General features: G+C 40.0%; 1 protein-coding gene across 1 annotated transcript in view; it reads right to left on the bottom strand.

Annotated features, from left to right (window-relative positions):
- PDE3A (phosphodiesterase 3A) overlaps nt 1-24,419 on the bottom strand; it is a 250,940-nt gene that overhangs the window by 70,453 nt on the left and 156,068 nt on the right. Inside the window, exon 2 of the mRNA XM_086756466.1 lies at nt 23,029-23,079. Within this exon, the coding sequence (XP_086612592.1) occupies nt 23,029-23,079 (51 nt within the window). The remainder of the gene's footprint in view (nt 1-23,028; nt 23,080-24,419) is intronic.

The raw sequence follows: 24,419 nt of genomic DNA, 5'->3' as shown, positions 1-24,419 counted from the left end.
GTGCCACTTGCTTTCTCTTTAAACACTAGATAGAGACAAGAAAGCACATCTTACCAAACCATCAGGGGAAGTTCCTGATTATGAGACTGACACCAAAATTGTAGTAAGAAAAATAAACCAATACACTGCACCAATATATCTGATAATGTAGGGGAGAGAGACAGATTACTGACAATTTACTCCATCTCCTATGGCTATTTGCCCCCAAAAAAGCTTCAGTTTTTCTGTCCCTTTGTGCAAGACAGAACATTCCTCCTGCCCTTTTCTTCAACTGTTTTTATGCCATGTGATTCAGTGCACCCTCAGCAAGTTCACCAACAACACCAAGCTGTGTGACGGGATCGACATGCTGAAGGGAAGGGATGCCATCCAGAGGGACCTTGACAGGCTGGAGAGGTGGGCCCGTGCCAACCTCACGAAGTTCAACAAAGTCAAGTGCAAGGTCCCGCACATGGGTCGGGGCAATCCCAAGCACAAATACAGGCTGGGCAGAGAATGGATTGGGAGCAGCTGTGAGGAGAAGGACTTGGTGGTACTGGTGGATGAGAAGCTCAAAATCAGCTGGCAATGCCACCTGCAGCCCAGAAAGCCAACTGCATCCTGGGCTGCATCAAAAGAAGTGTGGTCAGCAGCTCGAGGGAGGGGATTCTGCCCCGCTACTCCACTCTTGTGAGACCCCACCTGGAGTACTGTGTCCAGCTCTGGAGTCCCCAATATAAGGAGGACATGGACCTGCTGGAACGAGTCCAGAGGAGGGACACAAAGATGATCAGAGGACTGGAGCACCTCTCCTATGAGGACAGGCTGAGAGAGTTGGGGCTGTTCAGCCTGGAGAAGAGAAGGCTCCGGGAAGACCTTCTAGCAGCCTTCCAATACCTAAATGGGGCTCAGGAAAGATGGGGAGAAACTCTTTAGCAGAGCCTGTTGTGATAGGATGAGGGGTAATGGTTTTAAAATAGAAGGAGGTAGATTCAGACTGGACATAAGGAAAAAATTTTTTACAATGAGGGTGGTGAAACACTGGCACAGGTTACCCAGAGAGGTGGTAGATGCCCCATCCCTGGAAACATTCAAGGCCAGGTTGGACGGGCCTCTGAGCAACCTGATCTCATTGGATATGTCCCTGCTCCTTTCGAGGGGGTTGGACTAGATGACCTTTAAAGGTCCCTTTCAATCCAAGCTATTCTATGATTCTATTTTTTTTCATATAACTAAACAAAATACAACTTCAGGTGGGAAAAGGCCATGAAAACTCAGTTCTTACTCTGGGATTCTTCCTCATTTTCTCTGTAATCAAATTACAAAGTGTGAACATGGCAAGCACAATACTACCTTCTTTTGCAGTTTTTCCAACTTTACATCCCTTTTCTATTTGCTAATTATCATACATATGCATATCTTTCTCACAATTTAAGAGTTCTTGTTCTTAAAAATGTCCAAATACATTATCACTCATCACCATTCACATATTATACAAATTATTCACTAAACACACTCTGCTCAACCTCTGCATTACTCTCTGCTCATTATACACGCCACGTAGAGCAAATTAACCTCTCAGTTCGAACCATACATTTGTATTATTTGTCCCTGAAGAACTTAACCTGTACGCAGTTGCATGACATTCACTTCTATCACTACAGTCCTCCAGACAGCAGAGACAGACTCAACGTCAGAGTCCTTTCCTCCTCTTCCCCACTGCCATCACACACGCTGTTTTTCCACAGTTGTGGTGCTGTTACCTATATCAGATGGGAAATGGTTAGTCTGGTTACAGCTGCTGCTGCTGAGGAAATAAGTGACAAAAATTCTGAGGAAGCACCTACGAGGATGTGGCAGAGTGGACTGCAGTGAGATTTTTTTTTTTTTAATTTCTCAAAGGCCAGGTCAGTCTTTGGAAAGATCATAATTAGTATTCTTATCAGTGAGACTTCAAAAGAAGTACAGTCAGCAAACAACTTGTGCTGATGACGGCATTTGAAGATGCTGCCCACACAACAGAGATCTGGTACATCATAACAAAAAACTGGATGATGAGGGATGGAGTGATAGAAATGGATACAATTCAGCTGCGCAGCTAAAGGCTGTGCTCCTGAGGACCAGCAGTAAGAGCTTTCCATGAGCCCAAATTCAAATATTCTCCATTTTAGATGGTCAAGATCATGTTCACTATTGAATTCAAGAACAAATACAAGGCAATGATGCAACGCAGTCTCAACAACCAAAAATAATACTTAGAGCAGAAAAAGTCTTTTCGCTAGGGGAAGTTTCATGCTGTTGAACAAGGCACAGATTAGAGGTCTCTTGGAATATCACAGAGGAAAAACGTTACACTCTGAAGTTGAACTAAATGGCTTGTGCTATACAAGAGGATTTAAAAAAGAGATTTATATTTGATATATGTTCATTCCTTTAATCAGGTACCTAGGTGGACTCTAATTTCTATCTAAGTTGAATTCTACCTAACTGCAACAAATGCAGACAAGAGCCTTTAAGGGAAGGAAGAAAATAACCTATGGGGAGACTAGAAAAAGCATATTCTATGTAATGTAGCAGACTGATGGCTGAGAGGGGATGTGATTGCTCTTTAAAACACCCTAGAGAGGGAGCTGGTTTATGCTACAGGATAATGTTGGACTGTAACAAATAGGATGGACATAAATATAAGTAGGTAGTGAGAAGACTGTTCTTTACCACTAGAGGAGATTTGGGAGGGGGAGGGTGGTGGAGAAGTGAAGTAACGGTAAAATAGAGCTTGGATTAGGTTTATGAAAGGATTACATAGTGCTCTTTCACTAGCAGGACGCAGCACTGGAAGAACTGTCCTTGCTCATTAACTCAAATGTAAATACTGCCACTTCCTTCCTATTTGTTCCTCCTACAGTGCATCAAACATGGAGCATGGAAAAAGATCTGGTCTCTTGTAGCAGGAAAGCTAGCACAGGAGAAGACCAGCAAGAGTTTTGCATGTGGCCTCAAAACTTAAACCACAGAGTCAGGAAGTGGACAACATGAGGCAAATGGTGATGTCAAGGTGTCACAACATGCTGATCGACGTTAAATGATTGAGAAGACTTCTAAGAATGACTGAGCCCAAAAGGAAAACCTGCATGCACCAACAGCAGCTGAAGAGATGAATTCACTGACACAGGAGAGGGACGTTTTCTGCCAAGTTTTGTTTTGAAAACTGACTACACAGCAAGTGCTCCAGCACCCTGGCAGCAACAGAAACCCACAAACTGGGCTGCTATCCCCCCAACACCCTTCCCACTCCCACAGCATACTGGTGCACAAATATGGGTACATTGGTACCAACCATATTCTAGATGCTGACAAAAAGTAGAAGGCAGTGAGTCACTTTCTCGCACTTATGCAAAAATCTTGCTTGATGTCAGTATAATATCCTCACACAGACATAACAAATTAAGGCATCACCTGGATGGCAATTCTCACTGAACAATATTTCAGGCTGCCAGGAATTTAGAAATCAGGTTACACCTTGCTAAGGCATCCAGAAGACATTATACACAGGGCCACCTATTCCATCCCCCTAGACACAGTGGCAATCCTACTTTGGATTTTCAGTTTTCACCACCTACTCCTATTTATAACTGCAACCCATCCAGTACTTTTAAGTCGTTCCTCCTCATTAATGAGTCATGATATAATATAATAAAATAAATATTCACTGATTAGTAACTTTTTAATGGAAAGAAGGCAAATAAAGTCAAATTATATGATACAGGCAAAAAAAAAATCTATTTTTATAAACTGAAACAGCAATGCCAAATTCACTTTGTTCTCTGGGTGGCAAGCCAAAAAAAAAGCATGAAACAGTAAAAACATGGTCATATCATCTGTTATGATGTTTCTATGAAAGTACTGTTGCAGAGAAGGGCATTTTCTGTCACTTGAGTAAAAGATAAAAAAAGTCATAGTAGTATCAGAGACAATTTTTGGTCTGTAAACTACCAATATTCTCATGTAAGACAACAGGGGTTGTAGAATAATAAATGCCATAGGATTTGGCATATAAAATATAATAGCAACAAAAAAGAAAAAATGTTCTGAATAAAAAAAACAAACCAAACCAAACATCAGCAGAAACAGAATGAAGTTATAAAGGAGTTTGAGAGAGTCATATTTTGTTTTCGTGGTTTAGAGAGAGTCACTAGGTTATTATACTGTCAAATGGCACAACGAAAGAGTTAAGTTTAGATATAGGATAATAACAGGAAGGTATAGACAGGCTCTGATGAGAGTGGATCAAGCTGTTAGAAGCAGTAACAAACAGACAGGAATAACGAGAACAATTTGAAGATTTTGTCCTTAACTAAAAAGGGCATTTTTTTCAAAGATCAAAGCAATGGACATTGCAGGGATTAACATTTAAACACTGAGAACTCAGATCACATTTTGTGCTTGGGAAAAGTTCCATATTAGACATGTTGCAAAAGGAAAAAAAGGTTGGCAAAGCAAAGGCAACTTTGCTTGGATTCAATGGCCTACACAGAGCCAAAGCTGATACAAAGGAAGTCTGAGAGGAATCTAGAAGGGAATTAGGAGGAAACATAAGTCTGAGGTCTCTATACCAGGCTTCTAATGAGTCAAAAAGTAAAGCTAAGAGGCATTAGAACTTTTCAGAAGGACAAAGGGATACAAGCCTTAATACAGTAAATTAGGCACACAGAAGAAGATTATCCAATGCGGAGTTGAAGAAAAGTTACTAAGTGATGACATGCACTCTGGTCAGCTGAAAATATCTGTCTGGGATGCCGGAAGTACACAGCAATTTTCATAAAAGACTGTGCAGGCAGTACAGTTGAATGGGAGAACTAGGCAGGCTGGGGTCCCTGAAGTAATATCTGGAAAAAATAACCATCATGTATTACTGAGCTAAAAAATGGCATTGAAAACAGGTCCAGGATAAATATGTGTAAAAGATTTTATGGAAATGTAAGAAACTTACAGACAAGACTAAATTAAATTCCAATTTCTTTGTAATGGTCAAAAATGGTCCTTTGATGTCATTAGTGTTACTCCAACATGGCAGCGGATATGAGTGAGCCAGGTTCTAACTAGTTAGCTTCGTACTGGGAGGGATGATCAGGCAAGTGAGAGGAAAACAGAGAAAAGTACTCCAAATGAGATCAAGTGCTAGGACACAAAGAACCATACCAGTTAAAATAGTACTGCTTATTTTACCTCCCTAGCAAAAGCAGCTGAGATCAAGAAACATCAATTTCTAATTAAAGATAAATAGGAGGTACGCTTCCAAATATCACCAGAATAAAAGTCTGACCCAGAAATTGTGCTGTGCCTTTATGTGACTGCCACCTCAAGTGGTCCCCTCCACAGCACACAAAAGAGATGTTGACAAAGGAAGGTTCATCTACCTTACTACAAGGACTCTGAAAAGTCTGACTTGAGAAATGAGCAGAGTGCAGGCTACATATCCATCACACCATAAATGTCCCCCAAGCACTGAAAGACTAAGGTAGAGTCTTCAGTGAAAGACAGTTGACCATCAGAGACTGGACTGGGATCACTAGATCATTTCTCTCAAGTCAGCTGTTGCTAACACTGTCTTGACATTTAAGTAGAGCACTTCCCTTTGGCAGCAACAGAACTATGTGTGCCATATTAAAATATCTTGGATTTGTTTCTTTCTGCTCCCATGGTGAGGACTTGCTAAAAATTCCTGGACTTCAGAACTCCAGCAATCATTCCAAAACAAAATGTTGGAAGTACATTTTTTTAAATGCCTGCAGCAACAAAAATAGCACATCCCTAGGACCTTGAGTATCTCAGGAATCCACTGCCCAGTTGCATAACTTTTCCAGTTTCTTCTTCCCAAATCTAAGACTCAGCGTTGGGGAGAGGTGGAGAAGGAGCATCACAATCTTGAAAGAAAGGTGCTCTCTATGCAGTCTCAAAGTCAACAGGATATTGCATGTCAAGAGATTATAGAGATTTACTCCAGAAAGTGTGTCTGGTACAGGACAAGATAGTGTGCCTTACTGATTCATACCCCTCTTAACGCACTTCCATTTCAGTTTCTACTTTTTCTCCTCTTCTAGGCTCTACTTGCTCTTCAGCAAAAAACATACACTGCACCGCACTGCATGTCCTTTTCTGCTATAGCCTAAGCGTGCTGGGGGGGTTATCACAACTGAGGTGCTGATGTACCACTGTCCATCTGCACTGTATCCTTTGACCAAGGATACAGCTTGTGACACTGTGCCTTGTGCTGCTTCTCCACCAGGATCAAGCTGTACCCATCCTTGATGCTAATATGTGCTATTATAGCTCAAAAAGAAAGTTAGTCTCTGTTCGTAAGATAGGAAGTGGCAGCTACACACAGAAACCACACATGCAATCATACTTTTTAACAACTCCTATCTGGACAGAAATGAGTCAAAATCTACAGTGTGATTTTGTCCAGGGTCTGTTTCTGTGATGAGAATGCAACCACATCAAAATCCCAGCAACAATCGCCATTCTGAGAGTGCACTGTCTCAAAGGCAACATTGATCCTTTAAGATCCTAACCATGGACTTCAGCTATTCATCACTTTCACATCCCACAGAGTTGTAAGGAATAGAAAGTACTACTGCAGCTTCTCTTGTCAGCTATCCCTCCTTCCTGTTCTGCATCTTAATGAAGAACTTAATATAAAATAATTATTCACAGATTGTTCACTCAACTCCAACTGTTAATTTAAAAGAAGCAAGCACATAAACCCCTGCAGGAGTCCTAAACCACAATCTCTATATGCAGAGAGTTATTATTTTTAGACACCTATAAAAACTGGTCCACGATAAGATGACACATGAAAAGCTTATTGCCATTCCACGTTTCTATCATATCCATTACCTAACTTTGAAGATTCAGGTCCCCCTGTCCTGGATGGGAAAACTGAAAATACCACATGTGTGGGGTTTACTCTGAAGCTGAGGGCATGTAAGTAAGAACAGCATATGAACTTTCAAAACCGTACAGGACCAAAAATTTCAAATTCTTTGTCCATCAGATGCCAGAATAATAATAGACAGTATTAACAAGTGACATTTTCTCATTTTTACTGCTCATTTTTAGAGAAGTGAGCTTTTGTGCTTCAGAAGAAAAGTTACTGGAAACAGAAAGAAAGGTTATCTGGGTTTCTACCAAAATACTATCCATGTAGTCTGAAAAGGAATTACATGTTTTAAATCACTACCTTGGTAGCCAGTTTTTAACAAAGCTCCAGCGCTGTTTGGAAAGATTTTTTTCTGGCTCCTCTTCTCCATCTGCGGCTTTTTTCCCCCTCCTCCCAATTTTTGTGTCCGTGTGGAGGGAGGTGTAAGGAAAACAAAGAGGCAAACATCTGCTACTGCCACGTGTCTTCCAGCTACTGGATGGGGCTGGGATGTAGAGAGGATGAGTCTTTACAACTCTACAAGCTCACTTTCTCCTTCCACACCTCCACGAGCAGGACAAGATCACTAACACTGTATCCCTCACTCTCTCTGTGAGCTGCAAAGAGTTAGTCGAAAAAGACTCCGTTCTCCTCTCTGGACTTTTTCCATTTCTTTTACCAGCATCATCTGGAAATAAGGACATTAGCTAATGCATTATGATCTGCAAGTGCCACAGAATGGTACACTATGGCACCACACTCTCAGAAGGACCTTCTTGGAAATTCTGTTTACTAGCAAATACGTGGATATTAGCAGAGACAAGTCTGTGGTAGCACTAATACACCTCATCACAGCTCTGAGCTGCTAAATTTAGTGAAAAAATCTTCCTGTAGTTTAGGGGAAAAAACAGTGCCCCATGGAAGCCTACCTTCATAACAATACGGGACACAGAATCACAGAAGGGCTGAGGGTAGGAAGAGACCTCTGGAGATCGTCCAGTCCAACTCCCCTGAGCAAAGCACCATCAGCTAAAGCAGGCTGCTCAGGACTGTATCAAGTTGGGTTTTGAGTATTTCCGAGGATGAAGGCTCCACAGCCTCTCTGGGTAACCTGTTCCAGGGCTCGGTCACCCTCACAGTAAACAAGTTCTTTCTTATTTTAAAAAGGGAATTCCTGTATTTCAGTTTGTACTCATTGACTCTTGTCCAGTCACTGGGCACCACTGACAAGAGTCTTGCTCCATCTCCTTTACTCCCTCCCATCAGGTATTTGTACACATAGATAAGATCCCCCTGAGCCTTCTTTTCTCCAGGCTGAACAGTCCCAGCTCTCTCATCCTCTCCTCATATGACAGATGCTCCAGTCCCTTAATCACCTTTGTTGGACACACTCCAGTATTTCTGTGTCTTTCTTGTACTGGGGAGCACAGACCTGTACCCAGCAGTCCAGACGTGTCTCACCAGTATGGAGCTGAGGAGAAGGATCATCCCCCTCAACCTGTTGGCAATGCTCTGCCCAATGCAGTCCAGGATGCTGTTGGTTTTCTTTGCCATAAGGATACATTGCTGCCTCATGTTGAACTTGGCATCCACCAGGACCCCCAAGATCCTTCTCTGCCAAGATGCTCCCCTACCAAGCAGTCTCTAGTCTGTACTGATGCCTGCAAGTTATTTCTCCCCAGGTATGGGGAGGACTTTCTATTTCCCTCTTTTGAACATCACAAGATTCCTCTTGGCCTATTTCTCCAGCTTGTTGAGGTCCCTCCGAACGGCAGCACAACCATCTGGTGTAGCAACCACTCCTCCCAGTTCTGTATCACCTGCAAATTTTCCGAGAGTGCACTCCGTCCATCATCCAGGTCATTAATAAAGATAACCTTTTAGCGCTTATTTTTTAAAAACTTTTTTGCAATTTAATAACTGATGCCTCTACCTCTCCTCTAGAGGCTTGTATATTCACCATAACAAGTAGCTTTTTCAGTCCTGCATCAAGCCCAGTAACTCAGTAATTATGAACTCTAGACTCAGGTCTGATAATCTCCAGACTTCCTTTATGGACTGCAAAAATTCATACTGCTCTTGTAACATTCAAGGTTATTCAGGAATTGAAAATTGAGCAATGCAGACCCATTACACAATGAACCTTTGATCTCTAAAATCCAATCCAACATGAAATTTTATTTTTTATGACTTAACTTTAAGATTTACTCCAGCTCTGGCTTATTCAAAAATCTCAGGAGGCTGCTCCAATAATTCATTTTGAAATTCTGAGCACCGATCCGTCAGACACAGAACAAAATTATGGCTCACTACTAAAGTCAAGCAGAAAAAGAACATCTGCTGTGGAGAACAGAGCTGATCAGCTGTGACCTTTTCCACTGGGAAACTCATAAAACGAGCTACTAGAGAGTTCAGCATGTGTTCTTGTAAGGAAGGAACAATAGGAAATACTTTCACTTATTTATTCTTTAAAACTATCCCAGAGATCAGCAATTACAGCATACACGTCTTCCCCAGTATGGACACAAAGCACAGGGGGGAAAAAAAAAACCCAACAGTATTAATAAAAATGCTTTTAAACCAAAGTTTCCATTATAGACTGAGATCAGTCAGTTCATTTTGTCCTCACTGCTGAAGACATCTTCTGAATCTAAGAGCATTGTGGAAACTCTGTAAGGAAGGTTAGAGCAGCCCACATCCTCCAGTCATGCTACTATGAAAACACCAGAAGAGGCATCCTGGCTGAAGATTAGGCACAATCGCTGCTCAGTAAAAAATTAATTACATTAATAATGTTCCTTCCGTAATCGGGTTAATCTCTGAAAACAGGAAGCCAAAAATTTATAATGATTATGTTCAACAATTTGTTTGCGAAGGTGACAAATACCTGGAACACACACATGCAATAAGTGAAATTTAAGATGTTATTGGAAACTGAAAGAACACTTTGTGGCATGACTGTCAGCTTTTAATCGTCAGGAGGAGCTGAAATTTAGTCTTTCATCATCACAAAAGCCATAGTGCTACATAATTTTGATGTAGAGGTTTTTTTCATAACCAGGAAGCTAGCTGTATTACCCATTATTATGTTGGTCATCACTTCCCTTCCTAAGACCCTATTTTCAATCACTTATACTTCTGTGAAACTTCAAACATTTGTGTTGATATTTCCCCTTGCAACTATCAGCCTGTATTAAAAAAAAAGTTTATCCAGCATAACCATTTCGAGAAGACTAAGAGACACTGTTTTACTCATCATTAACTGCTAACCTCTTTGAGGTGCACCACTCTGAACTCCAAGCATTCTCAGTGTAGTTTTTGTTTCAGAGACTGGCATGCAGATGCCCAAATTTTGGCAACTGGAAGAACTTGCAGTCTGAACACTTGCAGATAGCTTTAGCTTGTGTTAAAGTAGAGGACTTTAATTTCAGCAGATTAAACTCCGAAAGTCTACAAGTTTCTCTATGGGTACTTAAAGGTAACCAGCAACTTTAACTGTCAGATACCAATATATTTCAAACCCCCCTAAGCCTAACAAATAAGTGTAACTGATGCTCTAAGCATTTTTCCTAAAAGTTTGCAACTGGAAAACTAAAAAAAATACACATGAACAAAATCTCCTAACTGATGTTTTTTTAACCTGAACACCATAAGCCCCTGCACTACTTCAAAGGAATTTATAAAGAAGCAATTGAGAAACACAAGCTGTAGGCAGTAAGCTTACATTGTATAAAAAACAGTAATGAAAAAAAATATGAAAAGTGCTGGACCAGAAAGATACACTGGGATGATGAGAGAAATGCAGGGAGATTAAGAGGTATTTCAGGAGTCTGATCACCCCAAAGAGGAAAAGATCTGCTTCCTCTGCTCCAGATGACGACAGTTCACAATCTCTTCCTCTCAATTCAATTGTCACAATCAATCTATATCTGTACCACAGAAGTAGGTATGCACTCTCCAGTCTAAGGCAATGCTTGGGGGGGGCGGGGGGGGGGAAGACACCATATCAGCTTCTTCCACTATCTCTGCTTTTCAAAATACTAAGTTAAATGTCACAATGCCTAACTGCTTACTCTCTTAACATGCTGCTTCAAGGAATCATTTCACCAGGATATGACTGCCATTTGCATTTCTGTGCCGATTCCTTTTCCAAACTGCACTGAACTGCAGCATGCCCATGATCCTACAAATTGCAACCTTCCTGAACTGGAATTTGCTCACTGAATAAAATAAAATACAATTTAAATTGAGTATCATCAGCAAGTTTCTGTTCCATGTCACACAACTGGCTGCCTGACTAGCAGCAAGACTTCCACTACAAACCCGGGAGGATTAACGGTAGAGAAAGGTTTTCAGAAAGAAAGGCAGCATTTCTGGAAATCTGTGCTGAGCTCCTGCTTAGCTATGAAGAATATTGACACAACAGAACGACTGAGTCTTAAGAAGAGGGCTGTCATTATCAAGCTTCCAATCCACTCCTGTCCCACTGCCAGTCATTTTGGGACAGAGGAGTTGACAGAGAAGGTGATTCACAGAGTGGCTGAGACCATTTAAGAGGTTTTTCTCCATTCTACAAGTGATGGATATGGGAGGTTGCACGAGGTTTGTCTGCACCATCTGTGCCACAACGGCCAGTGAGACATATCCTGTCTTTTGTCCCCCCAGCTTCTAGCCTCTTACAGCTCTACACCAACACCAAGTGCGACTTTTCTATCACATTTTCAGGCTCTTGTGAATCACAACGGAGATTTTATTGCCATTTGCCAGCATGGAAGGATGCACAGTGCTGAGATTCCCCGCTCCAGCCCTTACCTGGCCAAAGCCATGCAAGATGACAAGTGTATTTCTGGTGCTGATCCTTCTGAAATGAACTGGTGTCTGTTGCACTTTGGAAACATTGGCTCCCTGGTCTAAATGCACATCCTGGCAATCCTCACTACCTGCAGAACCTCTCTGGTCATCTCCTGAGCAGTGGTGGTGACATCTTGACAAGCAAGAGCAGTCTCTTTCAGGTGCCAAGCTCAGTACCACCCCATTCCCCTCCCACACATTTGTTAGAGCAGCAGGGTAGAAAGCCTGGAGGACAAACAGAAATGCTCTCCAAGTCACAGCTAGTGCCTGTGGTTCAGCTCCTCACTTCTAAGAGAAGCAAAGCCAAATCTGAGGCAGATTATTTTTTGAGATAGCTTTCTGCACTACATCAGTCATTTGCTGCATTAGAAAGTATTTTATAGATAATTTCTTAATCCCAGTCTCCGCTTTCTGCATCTTGCCTGCTGTGCAAAAGCCACTCTCTTCCCCAAGCCCCAGGCTCCATGTTCTAAACAACTCAAAACCCTCCCATGAGGCCTCTTTCTCATAACATCCCAAACTCCACAAATCTCTGCTCTGCCATTAAAGCTTTGAAAACTTGTCTGCTGAATGAAAGGATAATGTAAGGTTCTATTAACAATGAGTAACTCAAAAACCACAAAAACATGCTTAACAGGACAGATTTTTTTTTTTAAAAAAAAAAACAACCTGTTTTCAGGTATAGTAGGAGAGGTGGGGATAGATACAAGGATCACTGTTCTGATGTGTCCTGGCAGGAACTCTGCTTCAGGCATGTATTCCCCAGGGGCCTTTCCAAGGCGAAGATGAGGGGAGTGCTGAGCTAAGAGTGAGAAGGCTGTAATGCCTGGGTGCATGGATTTGAACAAGTTAGAGATATGAGGGGACCTGGGGGCTTCTCCTGAGCTCCTGTGGTCACTCGCATTTCTGCTCCTGCAGCCCGTCTGACTGGCAGCTGGCACACGCTTCTTCTAAGTAAATGCAATGACACAAGGTAGTGCACTACCCCTGCCTTTGCTTGCATTGCCTCTCCACAGTTGTGTGTGTTTATTATTCTGCTGCCACTGAAGCCTCCTCAAGAGACCGTCTTCTGTGATGGTGGTAGCGGCATGGTGAGCATAGCTCCCACCACATGCTGTAGCCTGCCTGGAAGACAGCTTGTGCAAAAGGAACAATCAAGCACAACCCACCAGGCAGGGGCACTTGAAAGGAAAAGGAATCTCTTCGCTCCAGCTGACCCTGGCTGTACTGCACATTTTCCTAACCCACAGGCAACCTGTGAGGCAGGGATACCTACAAAATCCCACACAGACTCTTCCAATGTCTCCTCATCTGTAATCATTGCTTCATCCCCTTCTCTATGAAGAGCTTCATGACCTTTGCACATAAAGGAGGCATATACTAAAAATCTTTGCTGCACTGATGGTTTTCATCCAGATTCCCAATACTGTCATGCTTGTAAGCCAGTCTTCACTGTGGCTCTCCCCTATACAAGCATCCATACTAATGCATTCATGCCTGCTGTTGAGATGCAAGAACTGCTTTGAAGAGGCTTGTGCTTCCTCAACATGAAGTTTCCAGCGAAGCTGGCTTAAGCTGAAGGCAGTCAGCAGTGCCGTACTGCTGTCAGGCTGCTGCATGCAGAGGCAACTGGACAGCAGCAAAGAAAAGTCTGAATTTAATGGACACGAGAGAAAAATAAAGCACAGGAGCTCCTGCCTTCTCATAAAGATATCATATATAATGCACCCATCCTCATCTGTACAGGTTATGAGTGAGGACCATTCAGAGCAGAAAGGCAAGATGCAACTAGGGAAAAGGTCGGTGTCTGAGTGAGTCATTAATTAAAACAAAAAGAAAAAAAAAAGTGAAAACACAGTTCCCAATCCTGACAAAGTGAACCTCTTCCATTTCTTTACAGCAGCTTTAATTCACCAGAATCACTTCATACCTCAACACACTGAAAAAATGGTGGCTGCATGACGTAATGTTATATCAAGCTCTCTCTGGGAAAGTCCCTGGATTTATCATCACAGAGTTGTGACTCAAGTCATATTGGGATCAGTTTATGTGCTGTTCAGCACCCTGCATAGGTTGGAGGCTATGGGAGTCTTTCCCATCTATTGGATCAGTGGTAAGGAATAGGATATTGCCCCGTGCATGCAAACTGCCTGAGGCATAGCTGTGCTGTAAATCACTGGCAGCTAAGAGAGGCAATGCTTCACAGGATTTACACAAATCCATCGAAATCTAAACTGGTGACTGTAATGGTACAGAAAGCATTACCATTGTTTATATTGATATAAGCTTGCATTTCTAGCTAAAGAAATATTACTGATGTGTTTGTTTGCCTGCACAGTACATTCAGTTGAACAATCTATAGCCATATAACTATGTATATCAATTATTGGGTTATTTGGCTTTTATATTGTTGTATAAATCTAGTTCTTGTTTTAAAATTCACAGTCATGAATGAAACAATTACAATTTTACATCACAGGCTGTGTGAAGATCTTTTCTGTCTTAGGACTGGTATCAAATACAACTTTTGCTCAAAGACTATGGCTCACGAAATCTACAGGGAATTTCAGGCAGAGAGAAATACTCAACATCCTTACAGCAAATATTTAACACCTCATCACCTTTGGCTCATTTGGTTACCACAGCATTTTAAATGCATTTCCATTCAGTGAAATAATTCTCAGTTGTAGCTATCAGGGATAAAAAATTAGGATGAGTCCAAGAAACAAGATCATCAGGCACACATACCAAACAAAACCAACAGAGAATTTCCCCCCTAACCTGTACTGAAACTTCAAGAAAGATTTTCAGGCGATCTGCACTGCTGGATGGACAAGAAAGAAAAGAATTAATAAATTCTTTCCTTAGATATAGAAAGGTAGTTCCTTCTGAAATTACTGAGAGAGATAAAGACATTCAAGATTCAAGCACTAAGAGATGCTACAGTTTATTGAATAGATGCTAATACATAATACATAATTCAAAAACACCCACAGGATCATGCTCTCCCACACATAAAAATGTATAACTAGGTAAGATCTTTTTCATCAACCAAACCAAAAATGATCTAATTCAGGGTTCACACTCAAACCCACTTTCATCACTCTTTCACATACACAAAAAGTCAACAACCAACCACAAAATTCCCCTGTCATACCAGACTCCAGAAACCATGGACACTTATGTGCTGTAGTGTCTGTGAGCATAAATGATGCTCAAAAGATCAAAACTAAAATTATATAACACCTGACCCACCAAAAAAAAAAAAAAAACCAAACCCGAACTCCCCAACAATACTGTCTACAGCCATTGTAACTACTCTTGTTTTTTCTCCACCTCTACTTCTGAGCCTGCTCATGGTTTTGGGTTTCATTCAATTAGATGTAAAGTATGTAAGATGAGGAATAAAAATCACTTAATGACTTTTAAAAGACATAAAATACATTCAAATAGAATATTGGACTTCATTGTGGACTTACAGCTCCCGTGTCCCTGAAAATGAAATCTGCTGTATTATTTTAAACTAGAAACAAGATCAAGCCAGAAACATCACTTTCAGAACTCCATTTTAGTTCCTTCCATTAGTCTTGGGAGAAAAAAAAAAAAAGTGGTAATACAGTAAATCAGCCTGGAGAGGTTTTGTCACTTGTTAACATAAATACCTTTCATCTCCTCTGAACAGAGAAATAATTGACAATGTTACTACTTACCGATCAAAATATAATGCAATTTCCTCAAAGTTAGCCTAGGGCATACTAAGCTAGTGCATCCTTTTAAGCACTAAACAATGAATTTGCACCAAAAGGCAGAGCTATTATTTTTAGACAATCCTATGAACAGGATCAACCTAAAATGCTCAAGAAGCTGCCTCTTTGTGGTTGTCTTCTTGCACAGTAACTGCATTTTCCTATGAGGCACTACTGAGCAAGGGGAGAACAAGCAGAGCAGCCCCACTCCACTTATGCCACCCAGCGTAAGGAGCAATATGAAAAGCCAGAGAAACATCTGTTTGAAGCTGAACATCATATTCCCTCCTTTAGTTTACCCTCAAAGAATCCTTACAGACTCCTACTATGCTCCAGTTGAGTCCATCTACGTACATCACTTACTGAGTCTCACTTCTCCCAAAGCGGTAGACAGATCAGGGAAATTTCCTTGTCTCTTTTAAACCCACCCAGAGGCAGAGGGGCTGATGACGGAAAGGATACAGTGCTCAGTGCAGTCAAGCACATCTCACACCTAAATAAGGAATACTTATTTTTCCCAGACACATCATACTATAACATCATGCGAAAGTATTTAAAAGGAAAAGGCAATGCTGGAAAAGTGAACTGGTTAGTAATTTAAATGCAACATTAGGGATCCCTTACTGGTCAAATATTTGTTCATAATAAGCCAAATAGTTATGCTAGAAGAAGAAGGAAGGCAAGAGGCTGAAATACAACTTTCCTTTGAAAAAACACTAGTTTCCCTACATCTTCTTAACAGAAACAAGATGACAAATTACTCACTTCATAACAGAGCTTTTCTTTACCCCTCTTTTACAAGGAGATTTGAGAATGCCTGATTGAACTGGATAAATTCAATTCAATTTCAATACAATGAAATTGTATTCATCAACAACGATTTATTATTTTTATTGTGAATTTTTTTTATTGTGAATTACCAGAGAACCAGATTCCTTCAAAATTCAGTATTTCAGCTAGTTCAAATGACAGCAAAGCAAAGGAGAAGAATAATCCAGTATCTGCCTAGGAAAAAAAAAATATTTCTGAAAGAAGGCTTTTTAAATTTGGCATTCAATGGTGTAGCAAATTGATATGGTGGGAGATATTTAAATTAGAAAAAGTCCAGTGTGCATTGCATTATGTCAAAAAAAAGACTATTTAAAAAATAGAAAAATTTTATCAGAGAGTATGGTAGATTCACTTGAAGCCTTTAAATTGAGTGGACATATTTAAAAGGCATATTCTTATTTAACCAGAAAACATAGGCATGATGTGACAGGACACAACAGCATGGTATTTTTTGACAAGTAATATGTCTGAAATCTCTAGATGTTCACAGTGGTCCCATTTGGCTTTAAAAATCTACAGCTCTACAATATGACATGCAATCTGCCCCCTTCCCTTTCCCCTCTCAACAAAAAGGGTATAGGAGGATCCTTCTCAAAAACTGAGAAGTCTTTCTGTAATCCATTTTTCTTTCTGTTGAAGAATTTTCTTCCAAATTGCCTCTTTCCCACTGATAAAGACATCCCTTGGTAGTCAACTGCTTTATAAACAGAAAACTGAGTTGGAACACGTAATAAGCTACTACCTCCACTTTCCTTCCAATATTATTTCTAGAATTATTTCTTTTAGTATCTTTGCATCCTGAGTAAGATATTGAAAAAAATTTCACAGAACCCTGGAGTGCCTGGAGCAAGAAGCAGGAAATGTACTGATCGTACTCCCATTCCTCACATCTTGGTCCTACTTACAGTGACGATCGTTGCTCCAAACAGCATCCCACGATTTTTATGTTACATCTGGTCTGTATCATTTACATCTGCTTTACTCTTATCTTTGTTAACATACTTCAAATGATGCATCAACCAAGACGATGCTGGAAAAGCTGAGGTTCTGCCAATGCATTACATCTACTTGTAATCAGTGATTTCATAGACACATACATACATATAAGATATGAAATGCAACAAAGACATGCACTGAGGAACCCATCAGCAGTAGACTACACTCTTCCGTAGTCACTTGGTTTAAAATACTCCTAAAATCTTTAGAAAGGTCTTGTTTTTGAGACGGGGAGATTCTGTCGGTTACTTAAGTCTGCATTAGTGGGCTGTCATGGTACCTCCACATTCACAAGCACATGCTCTTGCAAAATCAGTTTCACCAACATGTTGCACTATTCATCATGTAAATGACAAGTAATGATCAGCTGGTTACCACTGTATGCAGAGGACCCCAACTACCACCTTTAAATCACTGTAAATCTCTCTACAGTGGCATTGCAAGGAAAGACAGTGACACAACAGATTCACCAGAGCACAGTACCTGGTCAGTAGCGGGAATCGACTCCCATCTACGCTTCAGCAAGTACAGAGATTTCCGGCTCATGATTTTGAATCTGCTCTAGAGGTTTTTCCACACTCGCGAAAAAGGTTTCTCCCAAACCAGTGTCAAGAACCTTATTTCTGACTCCTGTGCTTCATTGCTGGAGACGGCACAGCTCCCCGATGCACACAAGTTTTTGCAAGCTGCAAGATTGAGACCGGTTACATCCAAGCTTCTCTCGTTTCTCTAAAGCATCCGTCTCCTTACAGTGCCAGGACAAAAGGAATCGTGTGAGATGATAGTGAAAAGCTTAGCTTTCACTGACGAATTACCTCGCAAAAGCATGAAGTAGGTAGACAACACCAGACGCACTCAATCTGAAAATAGCTGTTGCTTAGGAACTGGAGGGGTAAAATGCAGCACCTCAGATATATAATTGAGAGCTTTTATATTTAAAGAGAATTAAAAACACTGGACCTCTGTGCTTTTCTCCCGATTATTATCCTTTTATAATGCTGGAGGAACGATCGCTCGATTCCACTGACTCCTGGGGCTACGCCTACATCTTCAGCAAGCCAAACAAGTCTTGATGACAGAGCAACAAATAACTCCCACACATTCAAGGTCCCTCGTAAAAATGTGTGCATAAAGCGTGCTGCGGGTCCCACCTGAAATATCTTAGAGGTATCAAGTATTATGTTTTAGTAGAATAATTAAAATACAGTTTGCATATTTTTTTTTCCTGCAGAGGGATAATATGCCAAGGATGAATTCTGCTAGTCACATTTCCTTCTAGCATGTACTGATATTAGAAATTAGTATGAATATTCTCCCCTCACAGGAGGGAGACGATGTGGTTTTACAGACTGGATGTGTATATCTGAGATAAAGATATTCCTTCAGGTGGGTTAAACATTCCTAAACATTCAGGAATTTCTTTAACTTGGAACTCAATATGTAAGTTTCATGCCTAAATCCTGACCTGTACTAATTTTAAAAACTAAGCATGGAACATAATGAAGTTCACTTTGCACTTTCTGCATGATTTCAAATCCAGAGAGTAAGCTCTCTGCATGCAGCATTTACAACACCAAGTGTTATCTTCAGAGATAAAAAAAAAAAAAGATGAAAAAAAAAAAAAAGAAGTAGGTAACCAGGAACTCATTGCTCTTTGTAAGGCAATCTATAATTCACTCTAATTACAATAGACTTAATAGTATAATTATTATAAAAGAACAGGAATCCTACAACATACACACATACATACACATATATAGGTGTCTAATCCATAAAAAAGGGAGTGTGGTGTTGGTGTCGAAGTCAGGAGCAAGCTAAACGTTGAGCAAGTTAAATGTTTTAAAGACAGCCTTTTACTTGTCCCGTGCTTATCAGGAGACAAACTCCCGTAAATAGAAATTCCCATAAGCCTCAGTGCATTTCATTTGACATCCATTACTACCTGTAACTACACCATTTTGCATTTATCTCCCACAAGCAGAAAAGGAATACATTTTCCAAGTGGGTCATTAAGAAGTGTGACACGCACTGTAGTAGTTTTCTCTCATATTTCGACACATACCTTAGAAAACCCGCTACTTCTTAAAAAAAAAAAAAATTAACAGAACTATAGTCTTATGTAATGAGTCTTGGTAGAATAATTTTCTGAGTTTATATGTGGATTTTAGCTTTATATTACAGTAAACCAGTGGTTCCACTTCCTTTTCTTACAAATGACATTGCTAACATTCAGACATGCAGGTGGCTTCCTAAGATCTATCTTCCTGCTTTCTTCACATTACTCCGTAAGAATTAAAAGATCATGGAAGATTAACAAATTGGCTCCCAGTAACATAAGCCTAAACCCCTTCCTTCCCTCTTTCCGCTTGCTCGAGCAGCACAGGCTGCCACTGGCCGGAGAGACCTCTCCTCCCAAGTCCCCTTACTCTACTGGAGGAAAGCTCCACAGACCTAGAGAAACACCATAGCAACCCTGCGGCAGATCCTGCAGGCAACTGCCAGTCCACGTTTAAACACCTGATGTGTTAGATTTGAAGAAGTATACCTAACACATTACTCATCTTAATTTTTAAGCAAGACCTTGTTTAACAAAGGGTACATTTATTAAGGACATAGATTTGCAACAATACAACTAAATCACAAAGAGATAAAACAGGTATTTCATATCACATGCAAAAATCAGAACCTCCTACATTTCTCCTAATCTTTTAAGGGACTAGTTAAGTTAGGTTTAACTCTATTCCTATTAAAGATAGTCTTCATAGCCATGTAAAATAGAAAGTCTGAAGCTACAGTGGAATAACTGAGGCTTATTTTCTTCCCCATAATTAAACTTTGCTTCCTTGCTTCTTGTGCCTGGGCACTAGGATACCACATACTAATCACAGAGCTTGCATCACTTTCTTTTCCCACCCTGTTCAAGATCCTTTGACATGTCTGTGGTACATACTGATCGCTTGTTTTACAAGGTTCTTCCAAGATTTGTAACTATTACCTTTCTAGAAGCTTTGCAGAACACCTATACACAGCACAAACGAAATAAAAGAGTGCTTACAGGATGAAATTCATTAAATCTATGCACTTCCTTTTAGATGGATTTAGAAGGAAACACCTCAGTACTCTGTGAAGGAAACTTTACATATGCAGATTTCATCCTCTTTTGAAGGAATGCACTCTTGGGGGTGAAGTATTTTTGCTTATTTTGTTGAAAAAAAAAATAATCAAAAGACATCCTGCCTAAGAAAAAAAAAAAATTATCACTAGGAGCCTTCTACATCAAAATCTGATACAGAGTCTTCTAGAGTAATGTTTTTAATAATTCAACAACATCCTTCAGGAAAGGTTTAAACGACTGCAGGCTGACCTGCAGAGAATTCCACTGAACTCCTCACCTTCTTTTCTTTTTTTTTTAACGTGAAAAGGTGGCAGACGAACACATGACAAAAGGAAGCAATAAAATTGTTCTCAGAAAGACATATAAAATGTTTATATTTTTATAGTTACCTTCTCAAAATTATCTCCTCCTCAGCCTCTACTGAAACCCAGAGAACTTCTCCTATATGTTTAGTAACCAGTTACCTCATTTTGCCACGTACAACCTTTCCTAGCAGTAAGGAAACCAACAACCAACAAATGGTTTTACTTGCATTCCATATAGATGGGCATTTGTAGCAACTGAGTTAATGCCCATGAGACCTCTTCCTTTGAAACCAGGCCATGCCATGCAAGCCCTCTGTATTCCTACGAAGGGGTGAAAGAGAGAAACCAGGCAATATATTAATTTTTCTAGAACCCTCCTTGGAAGAAACTGTGATCTCATGAGAACAAATAATTTAAAAATTCCTTGGCAACTATTTCATCCTGTGAGTTCACTTTTTCAGAAAACCCAAAAGGGATCTATTAAACAGCCCAAGTCCAGTTTTCCACAGCAAGATATATTTTTGATAGTCAACTTGATCTGACTCACCTTTTAATTTAAAATCTATTTGGATCATAATGATACCATTTACCTTCCACCTAAATCTCTTTCTCTAGTCTTTCTTATTGGCTAGCTGTAAATCTTCAGAAATGTCTATCAGACAACAAAAAAATCCTTCAAGCATGGAGGCACATAGCCAACAAGAGGTATCAGGCATAAGGACTTAGGCAGGACTTAGGTCTCTGTCTCTGATGCAACACCAGCACTGACTTCATAAACACCTCAGTCAAAAGTCTCTAAATATTTTGCTGCCATAGACAAAGCATTAGGATGGTACGGCATGGTTCAGAGCATACAAAAGACTACCCAAATTTTCATATGCTTACAAAAATTAGACAAAGATTTGCAATAATGCTAGAAAAGTTTAAGAAGTGTAAGTCACCTTAAGAGTCCTTCAAGTGACTGCCTTCCTCTTAAAAGTAGTTTAGAGGAGTCCAATTTACCTTCCACTCTTTGGACCAGAAGAACACAACATGATCAACTACATGAGGCAGGAGAGATCATGTAGTGAACAGGTCTCACCTTACTGGATAGGATTTCCCTGATTTGCGAAATTCCTCACTTTCCACTGAAAACTAGCTTGATTTCTGTTTTTTCTATCTTTTTGAAATGACAAATTTTCACTTGAAAAAAATCAGACCTGCAATCCATCTTAAACTGTTTAATGAAATACTGAATTTCCCGGAAATTTCAAGAAGGTTTTGAAAGGGGATGCAAGACAGAAAATTTAAAAACTTATGAAAAAAAAATGTAAATTCTGCAACAATAAGGGCAAAAAAACAAAGTTTAGTAAATGAATTTCGCATTAAAAATAGTAAATCTTGTCTATTAAAATGAGTAATCAGCTTCCTGGTTAACATACGCTGTTTTATCATTAAAAAGGCTGGTAGTCCAGTGATTTTTGCAAAGGGTATTACAAGGGTTAGGCCAGGGACTATCCTGCTGAGATTGAGGTTGCAAACATGTAGCTCCACAGCAGCAGAGCTTGTTTAGATATAGATGTTCATATTCATATAAAGATCTTTCACCCGAAGGAAAAGCAATTCCAAAATATTGGAGCCCTAATAATGTATTTATGTAATTTCAACACCAGTTGGGTAAGACAGCTTTACCCAAGCAGGAAAATTCCCGAACATCAATATTGGTAGCAATGTCTCCTTTGCAGCAACTGTAATTCTACAGATAATTTTAAAATGTGTCAGCATGATGTCATTAACACTACTAGCATAACTTCTTCCCAACGATGCATCAAGAACAAACCAGTAGCTATACATGGCTTTCCTGCACCTCCTCACACAATTCTAACACCACTAATCCTTTTATTATTGAACAAGGTGAGAGGGTCATCCAAGTTTCACAAGTTTGTCAGGTTTAGAAAAAAACACCACAAAACATACACACATCATTTGAAATTGCATTCCTTTGATATCCTGATGGAGACAGCTGAGTAAGAAACGTGTTCTCAATACATCTAATCTAATCCATCTTTCTGCTACTGAAATAAACTTTCTGTTGCATGACTCAGCTCTGTCTGGATCAGCTGTTTGGACTGCAGTTCAAAAATTATATTAATGAAAGCTGTCATTGTTTTATCCTTTTTTTCCAGTGATTCAACCCTGCAAATATTAACAAAATGAACAACTTTGCCAATCTCACATGGAAAACTTGCTTGAATACCTCAAACTTACAAAAAGCCAAAACCAAACACAAAATATTGAGCAACTGACCTGTGAGCCTCTGGGTCCTCGTTTGTGATCCCATTCAGAATGCCCCATGAGCTGAAAAACAAAGAAAGTTAAGTGAGAAATTGCATTCATCAGCTTTAACTGAAACATTCATGCTTTTATATCCGTTATACATTTTCTTTGAAAAAACAAGTTTGCTTTTATGATTTGTTTCATACAACTTTTAGCTTCATAAAGAGAGTGAGAAGACTTGGGACTTGTTACCGGAACTTTGCACCTTTATATTCAGAGCCAAAACACACCTAGCATCACAACACCGCTCACGTCAATAAAATTCCCACTGCCATAGATTCAGCTTTAGCCAAGTGTTTAATACTAATCTGTCAAAAGGAGAGCTGATCAATCAACAAGCAGATTATCAAAACCAGGGGACATTTTATTAAATAGCAATGCATGTTTTATACTACGCATGAAAGTTAGTGACAGCTTTAATTCTATCTCACAACTGAATGACTCTCAACATAACAAAAAAGTAGAGGTACATGCTCTAAAGGAAAACACATTGAGGTCATTACATTGCAGAGGAAAGCAAAGACAGAGAGAGTTTAGAGATGACAAGTTCTTGTGGAAATTAAGATTCGTGATGGTAACGAGCTCCTCAAGTTACAGAGAAGGTAAGCATTAATTACAGCCCAAATTCAGCTCTCAAATTCTTTGTGAAACCCCACAGGAGACTGTGTTGTGAGACAAGTGGTTAGACATTGGACGGTACAGATGGACTCCAGAAAAAAATAATGTCTTCTCCTATCTTTTTTCTACTGTATTTCATAACTGTACGCTAACACAGGCACTCACTCTCTTTCTTTAAGCAACATAAAATTTTCACACAGCAGCTCTTTCCATGTATGTCATGGTGGAGGATCAAAAAAAAAAAAAGAAAAAGAAAAAAAGGAGCGAGAATACTCAGTAGGTTTTATTACCACTTTATGTATCTGAAGATTATGGGCAAACATAAACAAAGCTGTCCTCACACCTGCCTAAGAAACCCTGGAAAGCAGCAGGGAGTGCCCAGGCATGGCTCCGGTGGAGCCCGAGCTGTGCAGCACACAAGGTGGCCGCCGCTGCTAATCCTGCCTCTGAGCGCTCGGCTGGCACATGTTCCAGCCTGGGAGCTGGCTTTTTTTTTTCTTCACAGCTACTCAGGGATCTCTTCTGGGTAATGTTTTTTCTTACTCATATGAGTATAAATTAATGCAAATACAAAAACATGTGAATGAAAGATAGGAGGGTTAATGTGACATGTGACGATTTACAGCCATGAACATTTTCTTGCTTTTTCCCAACATTCTTTCCCAAAGGAAATGCCTTCTCCCAGGTCAGAGGTAGGCAACGAGATTTACAACCTATGCTTATTGCAGAATGTGCTTTCGAAA

This window comes from Chlamydotis macqueenii, chromosome 1, assembly GCF_036417535.1.
Source record: "Chlamydotis macqueenii isolate bChlMac1 chromosome 1, bChlMac1.mat, whole genome shotgun sequence".
NCBI classification, from domain to species: Eukaryota; Metazoa; Chordata; class Aves; order Otidiformes; family Otididae; genus Chlamydotis; species Chlamydotis macqueenii.
Note: the sequence above shows the minus strand (reverse complement) of the source record. Positions and strands in the feature narration are given on the sequence as shown.